Here is a 17,520-nt window from a genome sequence, read left to right as displayed (position 1 = left end):
GTAAATCCGCATGTATTTCTTGAAATGTACAAAACTATGCCAATTTAATTAAAGACAGCCATCAGGTAAGATTTTAGCTGATTTAAACTGGCATGCCAGTTTGCCCTTCCATGAATTCTTTAGTTATGACAACAGCCTTCACAAAATTCTGTTATGGCTTGCAGCTCTTTCAACCCCAATGATTGCAGTAGGATTGTATGGGAGCTAAGGCTCAATAGATATTCTGGCTCCTTATGGCTTGGGCATTTAGTTTCAGAAGAGATCCTACCCAAGAAAAGGGAGCTATTTCACTGACTTTCCTGCCTCAGACTCTAACCTGAGGCTAGCTGCTCAGTATTGTAACAAACACAGTGCCTATTTACTTGAAAACATAGCAGGACAGTCTTTAAACTAATTGAACACAAATGCTAAGTGCCAGGATAATGAATATTTTCTCTATGGCATAGTTATACATATCACTCTAATAAGTAGCAGGTGGATAACTGAATTTTGAAATTGAAAATAGTAGATAACCATAGACCTAAAATTGTCTACATGTAATTAGAATAATATCCTTTAGCTGACTTGGAATCATATGTATGTAAAGAAGACAGTGATTTTTAAATAACTCTTCTTATAAATGTTTAAAAACTATAATCCCATAAGGTATGCACCATTGCATTAAACGAAAATATGAGACTTTTGGTTGCTAACATATCTAAATCCTTTTATGAATGCATCCACATTCATAGTAACATTTTTGGATGGAATAAGTTCATGTAGGTTCATCTGTCTACCCTGCTGTTGTTCTTTAAATTTGTAGGGGTCATTGCTTCTAAATACTTGCTTTTGTCTTCTCAAAAACAACTTCTGCTGTTGCTCTTAATAATAAAGCTTTTTTCCTAAATATTTTCTAGTACTGACTGGAATATTATTTCTGAAATGCTTCTACTTTAGTTTTTTTCTGTTTTTATACTTAGATGTACACTTCTCTTTCAACTAAAATGTCACCCATAAAGGATTTGTTCAGAATAGCTAATTAAAACAAATTAATATAGAGGGCAGAATCTTCCTATTCATTTCAGATAAATCCTTTGTGATCTTTTAAGAAATGTTTCAGGCTACTACTTTCTGGCCAAAATAGAACATACTAATGAAAAAGGAACTACAGCTCCCTGGCCAAAGCATTGTCACTGAGGTTATGTCTACTCTACAAGAATCAGGTGGATGAGGTAGATGAGGCTTTCTTCGGACAACTGAGCGAAGCTTCCAGATCGCAGGCCCTGGTTCTCGTGGGGGACTTTAATCACCCTGACATCTGCTGGGAAACCTATACAGCAGTACACAGGCAATCCAGGACACACGTGCTGAAGGATCCGACTAGGGGCCGTGCGCAGCTTGACCTTCTGTTCACAAACAGGGAGGAACTAATAGGGGAAGTGGAGGTGGGTGACAACCTGGGAAGTAGTGATCATGAGATGGTAGATTTCAGGATTCTGTCCAAAGGAAGGAAAAGAGAGTAGTAAAATACACACCTTGGACTTCAAAAAAGCAGATTTTTACTCCCTCCGAGATCTGATGGGCAGAATCCCCTGGGATGTTAACATGAAGGGGAAAGGAGTCCAGGACAGCTGGCAGTATTTTAAAGAAGCCTTATTGAAGGCGCAGAAAGAAACCATCCCGACGCGTAGCAAGAGAGGCAAACATGGTAGGAGACCGGACTGGCTTACAGGGGAAATCCTTGGTGAACTTAAGCACAAAAAGGAAGCTTACAAAGAGTGGAAACTTGGACAAATGACCAGGGAGGAGTTTAAAGGTATAGCTCGAGAATGCCAGGGGGTTATCAGGAAGGCGAAAGCGCAAATGGAATTGCGACTGGCTAAGGATGTGAAGGATAACAAGAAAGGTTTCTACAGGCATGTTAACAAGAAGAAGGTGATCAGAGAGGGTGTGCGGCCCCTAATGGATGAAGAAGGTAACCTAGTGACAGGTGATGTGGGGAAAGCTGAAGTACTCAATGCTTTCTTTTCCTCTGTATTCACGGACAAGGTCGGCTCCTGGACTTCTGCGCCAAGTGACGCAAGATGGGATGAAGATGGACAGCCCATGGTGGGTAAAGAACAGGTTAGGAACTATTTAGAAAAGCTAAACGTACATAAATCCATGGGTCCTGACTTAGTGCATCCGAGGGTACTGAGGGAGTTGGCAAATGTCATTGTGGAGCCTTTGGCTATTATCTTTGAAAAGTCGTGGAGATCGGGAGAAATCCCGGATGACTGGAAAAAGGCAAATGTAGTGCCCATCTTCAAAAAAGGGAAGAAGGATGATCCAGGGAACTATAGGCCGGTCAGTCTTACCTCGGTTCCTGGAAAAATCATGGAAGGGATCCTTAAGTAATCCATATTGAGGCACTTGGATGAGAGGAAAGTGATTAGGAATAGTCAGCATGGATTCACAAAGGGCAAGTCGTGCCTGACCAATCTGATTAGCTTCTATGATGAGGTAACTGGCTCAGTGGACATGGGGAAGTCAGTGGATGTTATATACCTTGACTTTAGCAAGGCTTTTGATACGGTCTCCCACGATATTCTTGCCAGCAAGTTAAGGGATTGTGGATTGGATAAATGGACGGTAAGATGGATAGAAAGATGGCTAGAAGGCCGGGCCCAGCGGGTAGTGATCAATGGCTCGATGTCAGGATGGCGGTCGGTTTCTAGCGGAGTGCCCCAAGGTTCAGTTCTAGGACCGGTTTTGTTCAATATCTTTATTAATGATCTGGATGAGGGGATGGATTGCACCCTCAGCAAGTTTGCGGATGACACTAAGCTGGGGGGAGAGGTAGATACGCTTAAGGGCAGAAATAGGGTACAGAATGACTTAGACAAATTGGAGGATTGGGCCACAAGAAATCTGATGAGGTTCAACAAGGACAAGTGTAGAGTCCTGCACTTGGGACGGAAGAATCCCAAGCATAGTTACAAGCTGGGGACCAACCGGTTAAGTAGTAGTTCTGCAGAAAAGGACCTGAGGGTTACAGTGGATGAGAAGCTAGATATGAGTCAACAGTGTGCCCTTGTAGCCAAGAAGGCTAACAGCATATTAGGTTGCATTAAGAGGAGCATTGCCAGCAGATCCAGAGATGTCATCATTCCCCTTTATTCGGCTTTGGTGAGGCCGCAGCTGGAGTATTGCGTCCAGTTCTGGGCCCCCCACTACAAAAAGGATGTGGATGCATTGGAGAGGGTCCAGCAGAGGGCAACCAAAATGATTAGGGGGCTGGAGCATATGACTTATGAGGAGAGGCTAGGGACTTGGGTCTGTTTAGTCTGCAGAAGCGAAGAGTGAGGGGGGATTTGATAGCAGCCTTCAACTTCCTGAAGGGAGGTTCCAAAGAGGATGGAGAGAGGCTGTTCTCAATAGTGACAGATGGCAGAACAAGGAGCAATGGTCTCAAGTTGTGGTGGAAGAGGTCCAGGTTGGATATTAGAAAAAACTGTTTCACTAGGAGGGTGGTGAAGCACTGGAATGGGTTACCTAGGGAAGTAGTGGAGTCTCCATCCCTAGAGGTGTTTAAGTCTCGGCTTGACAAAGCCCTGGCCGGGTTGATTTAGTTGGAATTGGTCCTGCCTAGAGCAGGGGGCTGGACTTGATGACCTTCTGAGGTCTCTTCCAGTTCTATGATTCTATGATTCTACAAGGTTATTTTGAAATAAGTTATTTCAAAATAATAACTCACAAAATAACTATTTTGAAATAATGCGTCCACACTACAAATCCCCATTAAAATAGCATGTCCACACTCATTGGAGCCTGAATCACATTTAAGGCCCCCCGGAAGCACTCCGGGTAGGGCATCAGGACAGCAGTCACTTCCTGTAGCTGCTGCCTGAGGCTTGTGTTTAAAGGGGCTCCCCTTTACAGCCATGTCTCAGACTCTTCTCCATTTCCTACCTCTTTGAGGGACAGGAAACTCTCACTGCATGCTCTGGTTGCCCTTCTGGATGCCACAGCATTTCTACCATGGAGCCGGACATGCTGCAAAGCAGTGTCAGGCTCAGATTTCCTGCTGCACCTCCTGGGGCAATTAATGCAGGCCTCCCTCATGGCACTGCAGGACCAGGAGGGCCAGCTCAGATTGGGGCATCTCCTCACCCTGGCCTGGGCCCTCCTCCTACTCCACAGTTTCCTCCAATCTCCCCAGCACACCATGCACTGTCGCTTCTAGTGCAGGAACACTAGTTCCGACTGGTGGGACCATATTGTTATGGAGCAGGGGGATGACCAGTCGTGGATCCAGAACTTCTGCATGCAGAAGGACACCTTCCTGGAGCTCTGCGAATGGCTTATCCCTGCCCTCCAGTGACAGGAAACCTGTATGCGATATGCCATCCTGTGCCAGAAGTGCATCACCATTGCACTGTGGAAGCTCACTATGCTGATTGGCTACCGCTCTGTGGGGAACCAGTTCAGCATGGGAAGATGGACCGTTGGAGCCATGCTTATGTGGGTATGACTCCCTTGCTATTGTCCCAAGAGGGCAGTGGACTACTGCAATGGTTTCACTAGGGAGGAGGGAGGAATCTCTGTCCCTAGAGGTTTTGCATCCTAACCTCACAAAGCCCTGTTGGGATGGAGTAATTGGGGTTGTTCCTGCTGTGGGAAGGGGCTTGGGCTCAGGGACCTCCGGAAGGCTCCTGCAACCATGTGATTCTGTGTGTCTATGTTTTTACAGATGATGAGGGCCATCAACACTATCCTGTTGTGCTGTTGTGGAGGGTCATCACCCTGGGCAAGGTCCACGCCATCATTGATGGCTTTGCCATGATAGGCTTCCCCAACTGTGTGGGGGGGGAGGGCATTGACAGCACCCATACCCCCATCTTGGTCCCCAACCACCAGGCCTCCAACTATATAAATAGGAAGGGGTAATTTTCAATGGTCCTGCAGGCCCTTGTGAACATTAACATCAGGTGGTCGGGGAAGGCACATAACTCCTGCATATTCTAGAACTCCAGCCTGTTCCAGAGGATGCTGCACATTTTCCCCACTCCACACAGTCAGGATGGGGACATTGACATGCCCATCTACCCCTTGTTCCCATGGCTAATGAAGCCCTACATGGGACACCAGGCTCAACAGATGCTTCATTGTTGGGAAGGGTGCCTTTGGCTGCCTCGGAGAGAGATTCCAGAGTGTCCTCACTACCTGGACCTCAGCAACTGGAACATCCCTCAGATGGTGGCAACCTGCCGTGTTTTCCACACCATGTATGAGAACAAGGGGGAGACTTTCCTGCCAGGGTGGGAGGCAGAGGCAGCGTACGTACCGCTGCCATCCAGTAGGCCCATCAGGGGGCAGTGCACATCCAGGAGGCTTTGAAGGAGAGTTTCAGCTAAGGCCATCTGTAAGACTTTCTCCGGGGCCTCCCCACAAGAAGTGCCTTTCCTCCGACACCCTTCCCTTTCCTACTTGCCCCACCCCAAAGATAAAATAAACCAAACTTTTTGTTTTGGAACAATAAACTCAGTGATTTTTATTTGGAGACTATACAACTGGAGAGGGACTGTTGAAAGAACCGAGGAGGAGGCAGGAGTGGGGGGCAGAGAAACTTGGGGCTGAGGCCTGCCTCAGGCCTGCTAGAAGAAGCAGCCAGAGGGGACAAGGGCAGGGACGGGTGCAGGTGTTGGAGGGACTTGGTGGGGGGGAGGAAGTGGGTGCTGGAGGGTGGCCACTGGAGCACTCAGTGGCAGCAAGCAGGCACTCCACAGTGCTATGGAAACAGTGCACAGCATCTCTTGCTACTGGGACAGCTGCTGATCAAAATCGCACTCCTCCAGGTCAGCGAGCTGCTCCTGGTCTTCTCGCTCGAAACTCCATTAGAGCGCATGCAGGCAGTCAAGGTGTATCTCTCGCCAGTTCCTCCTGGGGTCTCTTCCACCTGCGGGTCTTGCAGGGTCATGCCTAAGGCTCGGGTTGGTGGATGCATGGTGCTCACAGCTGGTCCAGCTGTGAAGAAAAGCAAGGGCAGTCATCCCTGGAGACGGTATGCATGAAACCTAGCCCTAGTCTGTGAGCCAACACCGAAGGCCTCAGTTCAGACTATGGCAGTGTGCTTTGAGCAAGGTCATCTATGGCTACACAGAGGGAACTTTCCTGTAGGGGCCTGGATGTCCATGGGGAGCCTTGCTACCCTCATGTCCCAGGGGCAAGCAGCCATGGGTGGGAGCAGAGGACAGGGTGGCTCGGCTTCCTTACACATCCTGCATACACCAGGTTCAGCAGTGGCAGCGTCCCACAGAGAGGGAACTGCTTGCTAGAGGAGAGAGGGGAAGGTATTGCGGGATATGTGTGTGAGTATCAGATGCTGCTTTCCAGGGAAAGTGGTACTGGGGTCCTCTCCTCTTCCTTCCACAGCAGGTTCCCATATGGGGATCGGTGTCCTCTGTCTCGCTTGCTTGACCGGGAGCAGATGCTGCCAGAGAATGTGAGCATGACTGTGTGCCATGTGCAGCACTGCTGTGCATTTCCCTGACCCCAGCTTCCTTAGTGGTGGCTTGTGGTGGGAAGGTGTCCCACCACAGAGTCAGGAGTAAGGCAGGCCTGTGCAGGAATCTTATGAGAAGGAGCAAAAGGTTCTTGAGTGACAGCCCCATAGGGTTCAATGCTCTGGACTGGCACTCCATCTGCACCCACTTGCACAGGCTGTTGTGCGACCCCCCCCGAGGCCAGAGGGCCAAGCAAGGAGTGCACAGCCCGCCACCTCCCCTGGCATGTGTCTAGGGAAAGCAATGGAACTCTCCTGAAGTGCCTGCTCCAGCCTCATCCGAGCCCTGAGACACATCCTGGGTCGGGGGGGGGCGGGAACCAGCTACAGGGAGATGACCACCTCCTGGCTGGCAGGCATGGTGTCCAGGCTGATCTCCTCGTCCTCCTCCTTGTTGTTGTCCTCCTCTCCCTCTTCTACAGCTCCGCCCTCATGGAGGCTGACAACAGGTGTGGCCAGGCCAGAGTCCACGATGGAGGGAGGGGGGAAAGAAAGGTGACTTTCCACCCTCCCAGGATGGCATTCAGATGCTGGTAATACCAGCAGGTCTGGGGTGCCGCCCTAGAGTGTGAACTTTGCTCCCTGGCCTTTGGGCGCCTTAATTTTCCTACAGACCTGGTCCAGCTTTGCCCCTCCTGGGCCAGGAAGGTGGCCTACCAGCCATAGACTTCACTTTTCTCCTCTTGGTATGGAGCTCCCTGGCAGTTGGTCTCCTCCCCACAGACTTCAATGAGATCCAGGATCTCCGCACCAGTCCACAGCGATGCCCTCAACAAGGGCTTCAGAGGTGGCTGTAGGCTTGCTTGCAGCTGTGGGGCGGGGGATGCAGAGGGAGCACTGGGGTCTGCCAGGGCACCAACAAAGGGTGCTGTGTGGTACAGGGCTAGCGGGGCCAGTGTGGTGCCACAATCCCTTTCCCTTCTGTCTGCAGCTTTAAAGCCTGCAGAAGGGAAACTTTAGGCTATGTCTATACTGCACTCACTTGCGCAAGAAAATATGCAAATGAGACGAAGCCGTGAATAGGGCTGTGCCTCATTTGCGTATTTAATGAACTGCCATTTTTGTGCAAGGGGCTTTTGCACAAAAAGGAGCTGTCTACATGGCTCCTTTTTGTACAAAACCCCCTCTTGCGTAAGAGCCATTCTGCCACTTTTTTTTCAGGCAGGATGGCTCTTGCGCAAGAGGGGGGTTTTTTTGCACAAAAAGGAGCTGTGTAGACGGTTCCTTTTTGTGCAAAAGCCCCTTGCGCAAAATGGTGGCTCATTACATATGCAAATGAGGTGCCGTGATAGTCACCACTTTGCCTCATTTGTATATTTTCTTGTGCAAGAGAGTGCAGTATAGATGTAGCCTTTGAGTTTTGAAGGGTGTGAACAGCGTGTCCACTAGGGCAGCAATGAGAAGCTCTGGAGACCAATTATTTTGAAATAAGTACAGCTGATTGTCCACACTCACCCTATTTTGAAATAACAAGCCCATTATTTCAAAATAATTTTGAAATAACAGGCTTGCTGTGTGGATGTGATCACCTTGTTATTTAGAAATAACAGGAGTTATTTTGAAGTAACTCTGTAGTGTAGACATGCCTTAACAGAACATCTTATACAAAAGGGCCAGTGGCTTGATTTGGAAGAAATGCACTTTCCCTGTGAAGCTTCAGCTTTGTAAATGATCCTGATGTATTAGCATGGGTAACAGAGTGGGTCTACTGTTTAGTGACTAAGTTGGTCTTTCACACTCATGTGTGCAAACCCCATGTCACCCTTCCCCATTCAAGTGCTTTAGGGTCTGTGAAGGGCTTAATTCAATTGTGTTAAGGTAATCTCTGTGAAATGGCTTCCTTTCACCAGAGGATTCTCATGGACAGTGTCCATTCCAAGTCATGACCTGTGTACAGGATAAAGTCCTGCATTTGGCCCAACTGCCTCAGAAACAATTTCTGCTATTATAATCTAGAGATCTGAGCCACAAACAAATTAATCACATTAAAGTATATTCAGTATATAGCTGCAAGTTTCCATGTCTCCACAGTGCGTCAAACTTGGGGCTTGGCCTAGCAAGTGAATAGCCAGGCAAGGAAATCACATTTAGAGCTCTAATTTTAATACGATATAATCAAATTTCTTCCTGTACTATTTTGAAATTTGATATGTATGATTTAGAAACATAGCTAGAAACCTTAACCTACATGTGCAATAGAATGTTACAGATGTATGCATTTTATTATTTTACTGGGGATGCTATGCTAAATGTTTGGCTATGTGTTTGTTTTTTAGGAACTAGAACAGTATAAGAGAAATTCCTCTAAATCCTGGAAAGAAATGGACTTTGAATCTTGATGGAGATAAGTGGTTAGCTCTCACACTAATTTTAATTGTATGTTTTGTATATCAATTTTAATTCTGTATTTTGTATATAGATTTTAATTATATATTTTGTATATATTAAGGTAAATCATAATTTTGAGTATTATACAAAGTAATTGAAACTGGTGTTTTGTACAACTGGAAAAATATGTAACTAGATTAATAATATAGCATGAATAAAGAGTTTATATAGTATGATTGCATCTATTATTAAAGTATGTGACTTTGTTATAAATTAATAGTTAAATTCTTGTACCATCATGTGAATTTTAAAGTATTTTCTATTGAGAAAATAATCCTGGCTCATCCAGCTCAGGGAGATTTTGGGAAAATTTTTAAAGGATTATTCATATAGATGGGTTTAAATATGAAAAACAGTACTCAAAGCCATGTTTTGTTTTGGTTTTTTACATTTCTTCATAAAATATGTATTTAAGGCACAAAAGTACCTGTGTACTCAAAATATAATGTACAAAGAGTCATGTGTTTCCCATTTTGCAGATACATATTTTAGGTACTAATTAATCCATTAACTGATAAGTACTATACAGTGAGAAACTTTCACACAAACTGCCTGACAATGTGGTTAAAACCAGGTTCTGTTAATAGTGTATGGGAGAACATTCCCAAACTGGAATTCTAATAGAAATAGAATAGAAACAGGCTATGACCCCTGCTCACCAATAAGAGTGATTTCTGGACTGCGAGAACCATTCTACTACACATCCTGGAAGTGAGAGAGCATTAAACTTGAAAACCATAACAGACTAATCTAGTAAAGGCATGACATTCTGTAAGTTCCCACTCCTCCATATAAAAAGGTGGGCTATTTGTGTGCTTTAATACAAAGGGAATTTAGATTAATGTTAGAAAATTATTCCTTATATTTAATATCAGTCTTCTAGTGAAATTTGAAAAAATTGAAGTAGTACTGGTGGAGCTAGTCAAACTTAGTCTATATCAGTGAAGCTCAGCCTTTTGTCCATCAGCAGGATGAAATATTTTGAGAACCAAGGAATAGAGGATTGAGGTACTGAGACAAAAGTTGGGTCATGAGAGGTATGTCATATTATCACAAAAATGAACAGTTGAACAACCTACTGGGCACAGCACATAAGGAAGTTCCTTAGTGAACTATTCTGAACTAAAAAGGGGGTGGGCAGAATGATCTAACATAATTTTTTCCATCTCTGAATATCATAGTTTATTACATGTAATGTATTTTGTCACAATAGCTGAGCAATTTTACAGTTTCTGAGCTCAGACTTGCATACAGTGTCACAAATATTCACTTTAATACATGCTCACCTGTGCAAATTTTATAATATCTTAGTTTTATTTTTTTCATTAATTATTTGAAGACTGAAGAAAGTGAAGTTCTAAGACACAACTGAGTTACCATGTCTATTACATTAAGCTTAGAAATATCAAAGTTATCTTCTGGAGACCACGGGGTAGGTGCAGCTGTTAGAAGAAAGATTGCTGTGCTCCCGGTCATCAAACTTGCAAGAATAATCCCAATTACATTTGTTCCTGTGACTACACCTCTTTATTAAGGGTTCTTATAATATGTTAAAACTAAACATTTCAGTTTATCAGAGGGGTAGCCGTGTTAGTCTGAATCTGCAAAAGCGACGAGGAGTCCTGTGGCACCTTATAGACTAACTGAAGTGTAGGAGCATAAGCTTTCGTGGGCAAAGACCCACTTCGTCAGATGCATGTAGTGGAAATTTCCAGAGGCAGGAATAAATATGCAGGCCAGGATCAGGCTGGAGATGACGAGGTGGATCCAATCAAGGAGGATGAGGCCCACTTCTAGCAGCTGATCTGGAGGTGTGAATTCCAAGAGAGCAGAAGCTGCTTTTGTAGTTAGCAAGCCATTCACAGTCTTTGTTTAATCCAGAGTTGATTGTGTCAAACTTAAAGATGAACTGTAGCTCAGCAGTTTCTCTTTGAAGTCTGGTCCTGAAGTTTTTTTGCTGCAGGATGGCTACTTTTAGATCTGCAATTGTGTGTCCAGGAAGATTGAAGTGTTCCCCTACAGGTTTTTGTATGTTGCCATTCCTAATATCAGATTTGTTTGCTACAGGACTCCTCGTCACTATTTCAGTTTATGAAGTACACATTTGGGTATTTTTAATTCATAAATATTTTAAGGGTTTACTGATACATTCATAGTATTGCTTCCAAGAGGAGGAAAAACTGTTAACTGAAAGGAAAAAGATATGAACAGTCTGATTGTAATTCACTCATCATTTGCTGTAATTTAGAAAGACAACAAAATGATGGGTACTAGTTTGCCCAATAATGTTTTCAAATACTTCACGGTTTGGTATATAGAACTGTTCAGCCTGTTTAGAATTGCTAACATTTTATTGCCTGACAATTATGTCTCTTATTTTAAAACTCACAATTGCTAGAATGACCAGTAGTGGTAGGAAAGCATATAACATTAAGAAATTGGTTGTGAATCTAGACATTGCACCAGGAAAGGTTGTCTCAATGAATTGGATACCCTGGGGAAAAACACACAATGCACCAACTCCTGCAGAAATATTGGAGCCACCTGCAAAATAGAAGAGGGTTGAGTTATATTATAAAGCATGTAGACTAGACACTGCAGTCAATGCCCTGATTGAACACATATGTTCACAACTCCTTCTTGTTCCCCTAAGGGTATGGAGGGCCCTGTCCATAGTGAAGCTAGTGTTGTCCCAGGAGATTCTGTGCAGAGGCTGTACAATAATTGTATGCTCAGAACTCATCTCTGCAATGACTTAGTGCTTCACAGATGAAGCCTGAGAGCTAGAGGGGCTATTTGGTACTAGAGCACATACAGGTAACACATAATCGTGTAACTTAAGTTGAAGTATCTTAACTTGAATTTTGGTGCTGTCTATATTGTTAGAAGTTGAAGGGAACACGCTCTCTGACTTCCCTTGTTCCTTGAAGAAGCAGGACTACCAGCATTGACAGGAGTGCCCTCTCAGTTTGAATTAGCGTGTGTTCACTAGACCCACTAATTTGAACCCTGGAAGATCGACTGTGGCTGCTTTGATCTTATCTGTAGTACAGACATGATCACAGAATAGCTGGGCAGGTACATTTCCTTCCCTGACTGGCTTCCCAGAATCTTCCAAGTGCATATCCCAGCCAATCTACCATGTTCTGGAAATGGAAATTGGGGCAATCTGCATGTTTCTGTGTCTAATCTACATTACATTTTCTGAAGAGCAGAATGAAGTGCCACTGGAATCTTGCATTTCACTCACACCAAATGAAAGATTTAAGGCTGATCATATATGTTGTCATCAAACACTGGGAAGTTTTTTTGACTTAAATTTATTCATATTTATGAATAGTTGGAGATCCTCACATAAAAGTGCAAGCTATTGTCATTGCTGTGATGAATTCCTTTGTCAACTTCAAGGTTGCATTACTGCAGTATGCTTTATATAGGACTATATTTTAAAACTATCCATAACTGATGTTAGCATATGTGTTGGTCAGCTTACAACATATAGTTTCTTGCCATGATCTGCATTGACTGACTAGGTTTCAAGGAGATGTTAAAGATGTTAATTTTCGCTTATATACAAGGTCTGATGTGTTCCATAATTGAAAAATTTCAGCTCCTGTAATGGTCTTCATTCAGGGTCTGGTTGGGAGCATGGCCTACTTTTCCCACCTAGTGGGGAAATTCAAACCGAAATAAGTAAAATGGGATTACCAAGGTCCACAGGGTACTTCCCTTTCTAGTTGTTTCTGGGATGGGTTCTCCCTTCCCTCAGGGAGGGCCCCTCTGGGCTTCTATATCCAAGTCCTTAGTCTTCCCGCTGCTCTGAATTGCCGGAGGTGTGGGCTGCAGGCTCTGCTGCCTAAATGAGCTCGTTCCCTGTCCAGTCTTTTACTTCCTCCAGCAGATGGAGCATTTGCAATAAGGGCACCGGGAGGCTGGCTGAGCCCAAAGTAATCTCTTAACCCCTTATTGCCCAATACGGGGTTTGTACAACCCATCACACACCGCTGTCACAACACTGCTCCAGAATCAGTTTTTGATTTAAAAAAAGTTTGTTTCTTTATTGTTGGAGCTAACAGTGTAAATGAGAACTGTGTGCAAACTGATGTACTGTGCACTTCCGAAATTTGCAGTAAGTCTAAAACAGCTCAACAATAGATACCCTGTTAATCTTGCTCAGGGACTCGTGAACTCCATAATAGCAGAAGCTGACTTTTTTTTTTTTTTTGCACCATATTCATCATTTTGCTGTAGCCTGGTGCCCAGCCTTTTGTTTTGTCTTCCTTCCCCACTAGAACCTGCCTGCACTTGCATCTTGTACTCAACCTTACCCCACAGGGATGAATTAATTGGATGGCGTTACTCTCTCCACTTGTCTATGAAGCCAGGCTATAGAGCATTAAGGAACTAGAACTTACAGTCAGGAAGCAAGGGAAACCAGTTTAGTGTAGGGTGATGTTCTTTGGTGCCTAGAGAATAGTGTAGAGAAAGTCCAAGGAGATAATTGCTGAAGCTGGATGTACCTTCCTTCCTCCGCACAAGGAGGAAGTGGTACTGAGAGAGGCTCCCCCTGGACAACATTGAAGAATCTTAGGCCTTAGAAGTGGAGCCAAGCTGCCTAGAGAACATTTTGAAAAATCCATAGCCAAAACAATCACTATAAAAAAATAATGATTAATTTAAACATAAGAACGGCCATACTGGGCCAGACCAAAGGTCCATCTAGCCCAGTATCCTGTCTGCTGACAGTGGCCAATACCAGATGCCCCAGAGGGAGGGATCACAACATCTTTGAGTACTCCTTTAGCATCTTGATCGTGCAAGGGCCCCACTAGTTGTTTAGCCAGCGTCCTGCTTCTGATATACTTAAACATTTTACTATTGCTTTTTGAGTTTTTGGCTAGCTGTTCTTCAAACTCCTTTTTGGCTTTTCTTATATTTTTACACTTATTTTAACAAAGTTTATCTTCCTTTCTATTTTCCTCATTAGGATTTGACTTCCACTTTTTAAAAGATATCTTTTTATCTATCACTGCTTCTTTTACGGGGCTGTTAAGTAGCACTTTTTTTGGTTCTCTTACTGTGTTTTTTAATTTGGGATATACATTTAAGTTGGGCCTCTATTTTTGTGTCTTTGAAAAGTTTCCATGCAGCTTGCAGAGATTTTACTTATGTCACTTTACCTTTTAATTTCTGTTTAACTAACTGCCTCGTTTTTGTGTAGTTCCCCTTTCTGAAATTAAATACCACAGTGTTGGGCTGCCTGAGGTGTTTCTCTCACCACAGGAATGTTACATTTTATTATATTATGGTCACTATTTCTAAGCGGTCGAGTTATATTTACCTCTTGAACCAGATCCTGTGCTCCACTTAGGACTAAATCAAGAACAGCCTCTCCCCTTGTGGGCTCCAGAAACAGTTGCTCCAAGAGGCAGTTATTTAAGGTATCAAGAAATTTTCTCTCTGCATCACATCCTGAGGTGATGTGTACACAGTCAATAAGGGGATAGTTGAAATCCCCCACTATTATCTAGTTTTTTAATTTGATAGTCTCTCTAATCTCCTTTAGCATTTTATAGTCACTATCACTGTCCTAATCAGGTGGTCAATAATATATTCCTACTGCTATATTCTTATTATTGGAGCATGGAATTACTATCCATAGAGATTCTATGGAACATTTTGGCTCATTTAAGATTTTTACTTCATTTGAGTCTACATTTTCTTTGACGTATAGTGCCACTCACCCACCAGCACGACTTGTTCTGTCCTTCCAGTATATTTTGTATCCTGGTATAACTGTGTCCTATTGATTGTCCTCATTCCACCAAGTTTCCATGATGCCTATTATATCAATATCCTCCTTTAAAACTAGGCACTCTAGTTCACCCATTTTACTATTTAAACTTCTAGCATTTGTGTATTAGCACTTTAATAATTTGTCACTATTGATCTATCTGCCATTTCTTGATGTGTTAGACTCTTTTTCATTTGATTGTGTCTCATCTGATCTGACCCATACTTTCATTTTCTCCTCCTAACTAGAACATAGAGCATCTCAATGAATAGAACCTCCCTTAATAGATGTCTCTGTCCGATCCATGTGCTCCTTTGCTCAACAATAGGTTTCCCCCAGCCCTTAGTTTAAAAACTGCTCTACAGCCTTTTTAGTGTTAAGTGCCAGCAGTCTGGTTCCATTTTGGTTTAGGTGGAGCCCATCCTTCCTGCATAGGCTCCCTCTACCCCAAAATTGTCCCCAGTTCCTAATAAATCTAAACCCCTCCTCTCTACACCATTGTCTCATCCATGCATCGAGACTCTGAAACTCTGCCTGCCTACCTGGCCCTGCGCGTGGAACTGAAAGCATTTCAGAGGATGCTACCGTAGAGGTCCTGGATTTCAGTCTCTTTCCTAGCAGCCTACCTATGTGTACCATGGCCACCGGCTCTTCCCCAGCACTACACATTAGTCTGTCTAGATGTCTTGAGAGAGCCACAACCTTCTCACCAGGCAGGCAAGTCACCATCCAATTCTCCTGGTCATCACAAACCCAGCTATCTATGCTTCTAATGACCAAATCCCCCATTGCTAACACCTTCCTTTTCCTAACGACTGGAGATGTATCCTCAGTGTGAGAGGATACCATAACATCCTCTGGAAGGAGGGTCCCAACTATAGGATCATTTCCCTCTGCTCCAGTTGAATGTTCTCCTTCCCTGAACCTTTCATCCTCCTTAACAGCATTGGGGCTGTCTGCCTGACAGCAGAAGTCCCCAAGCTGTTGCTTCAGGGATATCAACAAGAAATCGCAGCTGCCAGTGCATTATCTCCAGAGGCCCCCAATTTTGTACTGGGTTCCTCTACCTGCTCCAAAATAGCACAAATTGTGTGGCCTTAAAAGCCTCCTGCAAGTCTCATCTTTTAAAATGCTTGGGAACAGAGGAGATTGAAGCTTTGGAGTGGTGTAGTTAGCTGGTATCAGGTTATAATAAGTTTGTATACTGTCTTATAATGAATTATTATGTTTCGTATGGCAAGGCACTTCCTTTGTCTCACCAGCCCCAGCACATCTCCCTTTGGCAAGATAGCCTTGGGGTAAATTAACCCCTGTCTGCCACACTGGGCAGTTTTTGTCCTCCCTCTTTTGGCCATATTTTCTGAGTAAGCCTCAAGGTAGGCCTAAGGGGTAATTCTCCTGCAAACAAAAGGAACGACTTCAATGGACTCAAATACAAGAGATTCATTGCCCCAGTGAAGAGGCAGGGGAAGGTATTGTCCTGTGGTTTGCCCCGGGGAGTCAGTCCTTTCCCAGCAGGTGCTCGGGCTTGTCTGTTTCCACTATGGGAAGGCACACAACCTCTCCTCCTGGATATGCTTACTCCCCTGCTGCCACTAGTCTAGTAGCAAATTGTCTCCCTTTCTCTGTCTCTCAAAAGGGGAAGAGCCTTCAGAAGGTCTCAGACAGCCCTCACCTGGATTCAGGTGTTCCTAATCGACCTGAGGCAACCCCTTCTCAGCTGATCCTAATTAACCTCTAGTAACCCCATCTCAGCTGATCCTAATAGACCTGATGTAACCCCTTCTCAGCTGATAGGGAAGAGGGCCTTTAACTTACTTCCCTGGAACCTGGAAGCAACACCCTCTTGCAGCTGGCCAGCCTGACATCACATTACAGGTTGGACCTCCCTAGTCTCGCATTCTCGGGACCTGAGCTATCCTAAGCCAGGGAGTTTGCCAGACCAGGGGAGAGCAGTGCTCCCCTGCTGGTTGCCCCACTCCTGGGCTCCTCTCTCTAGGGCTCGCAGACCTGCTGCTAGCCCCGCTAAAGCAGGCCCGCCACGGCTCCCCAACTTGCTGCCTGCCCACTGCCCATTCCCCAGGCAGGGCCGCTAGGTCACCATGCCCCACTGCTGGGGCTTCTCTGCTGCTGTCCGCCTCTGCCAGCCCCACTTCAGCTGGGGGGTCATCCCAGCCCTTCTGGGACTGGGGAGTTCCTGGGTGGGGCCACCCAGCCATAGGCAGCCCAGCTGCAGCCAGAGGCTCCCTGGTTGTGGCCCCGACTCCCCAACCATGTGGCCCTGCTAACGCTGGGGGTTCCCTAATCTGAGTAGGAACTCCCAGGCTACCTCCTGGCCCTGCTGATGCCGGGGATTCCCTGGCCCAAGCTGGGGCTCCCCAACTGCTGCCTGGCCCAATTGATGCTGGGGGTTCAGGACCAGGGCGGGGGCTCCCTAGATGCTGTCTGGCCCAGCTGGGGCTCCCCAGCCCCTGCGTTGCTCCAGGGCTCTTTGGTCCAGTAACATCCCTGGCCCTGCCAGACCACGGATGTTTCCAGACCAGAGAGTCCTGGATTTGGGCAGTTCAACCTGTAGTTATTAATTATGTTGTATTTACAAGTTATATAAGGTGCTTAGAAAGGTTGTAGGCATGTATTTTTTGTTAGCATGTGTATAAAAAATACACATAGGCTACATCTACACTGGTGGCTTCTTGTGCAAGAACAGCTGTTCTTGCGCAAAAACTTGCTTGGTGTCTACGTGCATTCTTGCACAAGTATATTTACAGTCTAGCGTCGGAAAACAGAGCTTCTTCCAGCAGAGTTATTCCTCTCC

General features: G+C 45.0%; 2 protein-coding genes across 6 annotated transcripts in view; one reads left to right on the top strand and one right to left on the bottom strand.

Annotated features, from left to right (window-relative positions):
* The window catches only part of DYNC2LI1 (dynein cytoplasmic 2 light intermediate chain 1), a 51,099-nt gene extending 42,017 nt beyond the window's left edge, over positions 1 to 9,082 (top strand). The window contains exons 13-14 of one of the 5 annotated variants that reach the window (XM_075925426.1): positions 2,029 to 2,088; positions 8,800 to 9,082. In XM_075925426.1, coding sequence (XP_075781541.1) covers positions 2,029 to 2,088; positions 8,800 to 8,862 — 123 coding nt within the window. In that variant the 3' untranslated portion in view covers positions 8,863 to 9,082. Of the gene's footprint in view, positions 1 to 2,028; positions 2,104 to 4,711; positions 7,595 to 8,799 lie in introns of those variants that run through there. The other 4 variants (XM_075925425.1, XM_075925424.1, XM_075925423.1 and 1 more) reach the window with 4 other exon arrangements.
* A 2,024-nt stretch (positions 9,083 to 11,106) lies between these two features.
* ABCG5 (ATP binding cassette subfamily G member 5) overlaps positions 11,107 to 17,520 on the bottom strand; it is a 43,631-nt gene continuing 37,217 nt past the window's right edge. Inside the window, exon 13 of the mRNA XM_006138194.4 lies at positions 11,107 to 11,455. Coding sequence (XP_006138256.1) covers positions 11,262 to 11,455 — 194 coding nt within the window. The 3' untranslated portion in view covers positions 11,107 to 11,261. The remainder of the gene's footprint in view (positions 11,456 to 17,520) is intronic.

The sequence above is a fragment of the Pelodiscus sinensis genome, chromosome 3, assembly GCF_049634645.1.
Source record: "Pelodiscus sinensis isolate JC-2024 chromosome 3, ASM4963464v1, whole genome shotgun sequence".
In the NCBI taxonomy this organism is placed as follows: domain Eukaryota; kingdom Metazoa; phylum Chordata; order Testudines; family Trionychidae; genus Pelodiscus; species Pelodiscus sinensis.
Note: the sequence above shows the minus strand (reverse complement) of the source record. Positions and strands in the feature narration are given on the sequence as shown.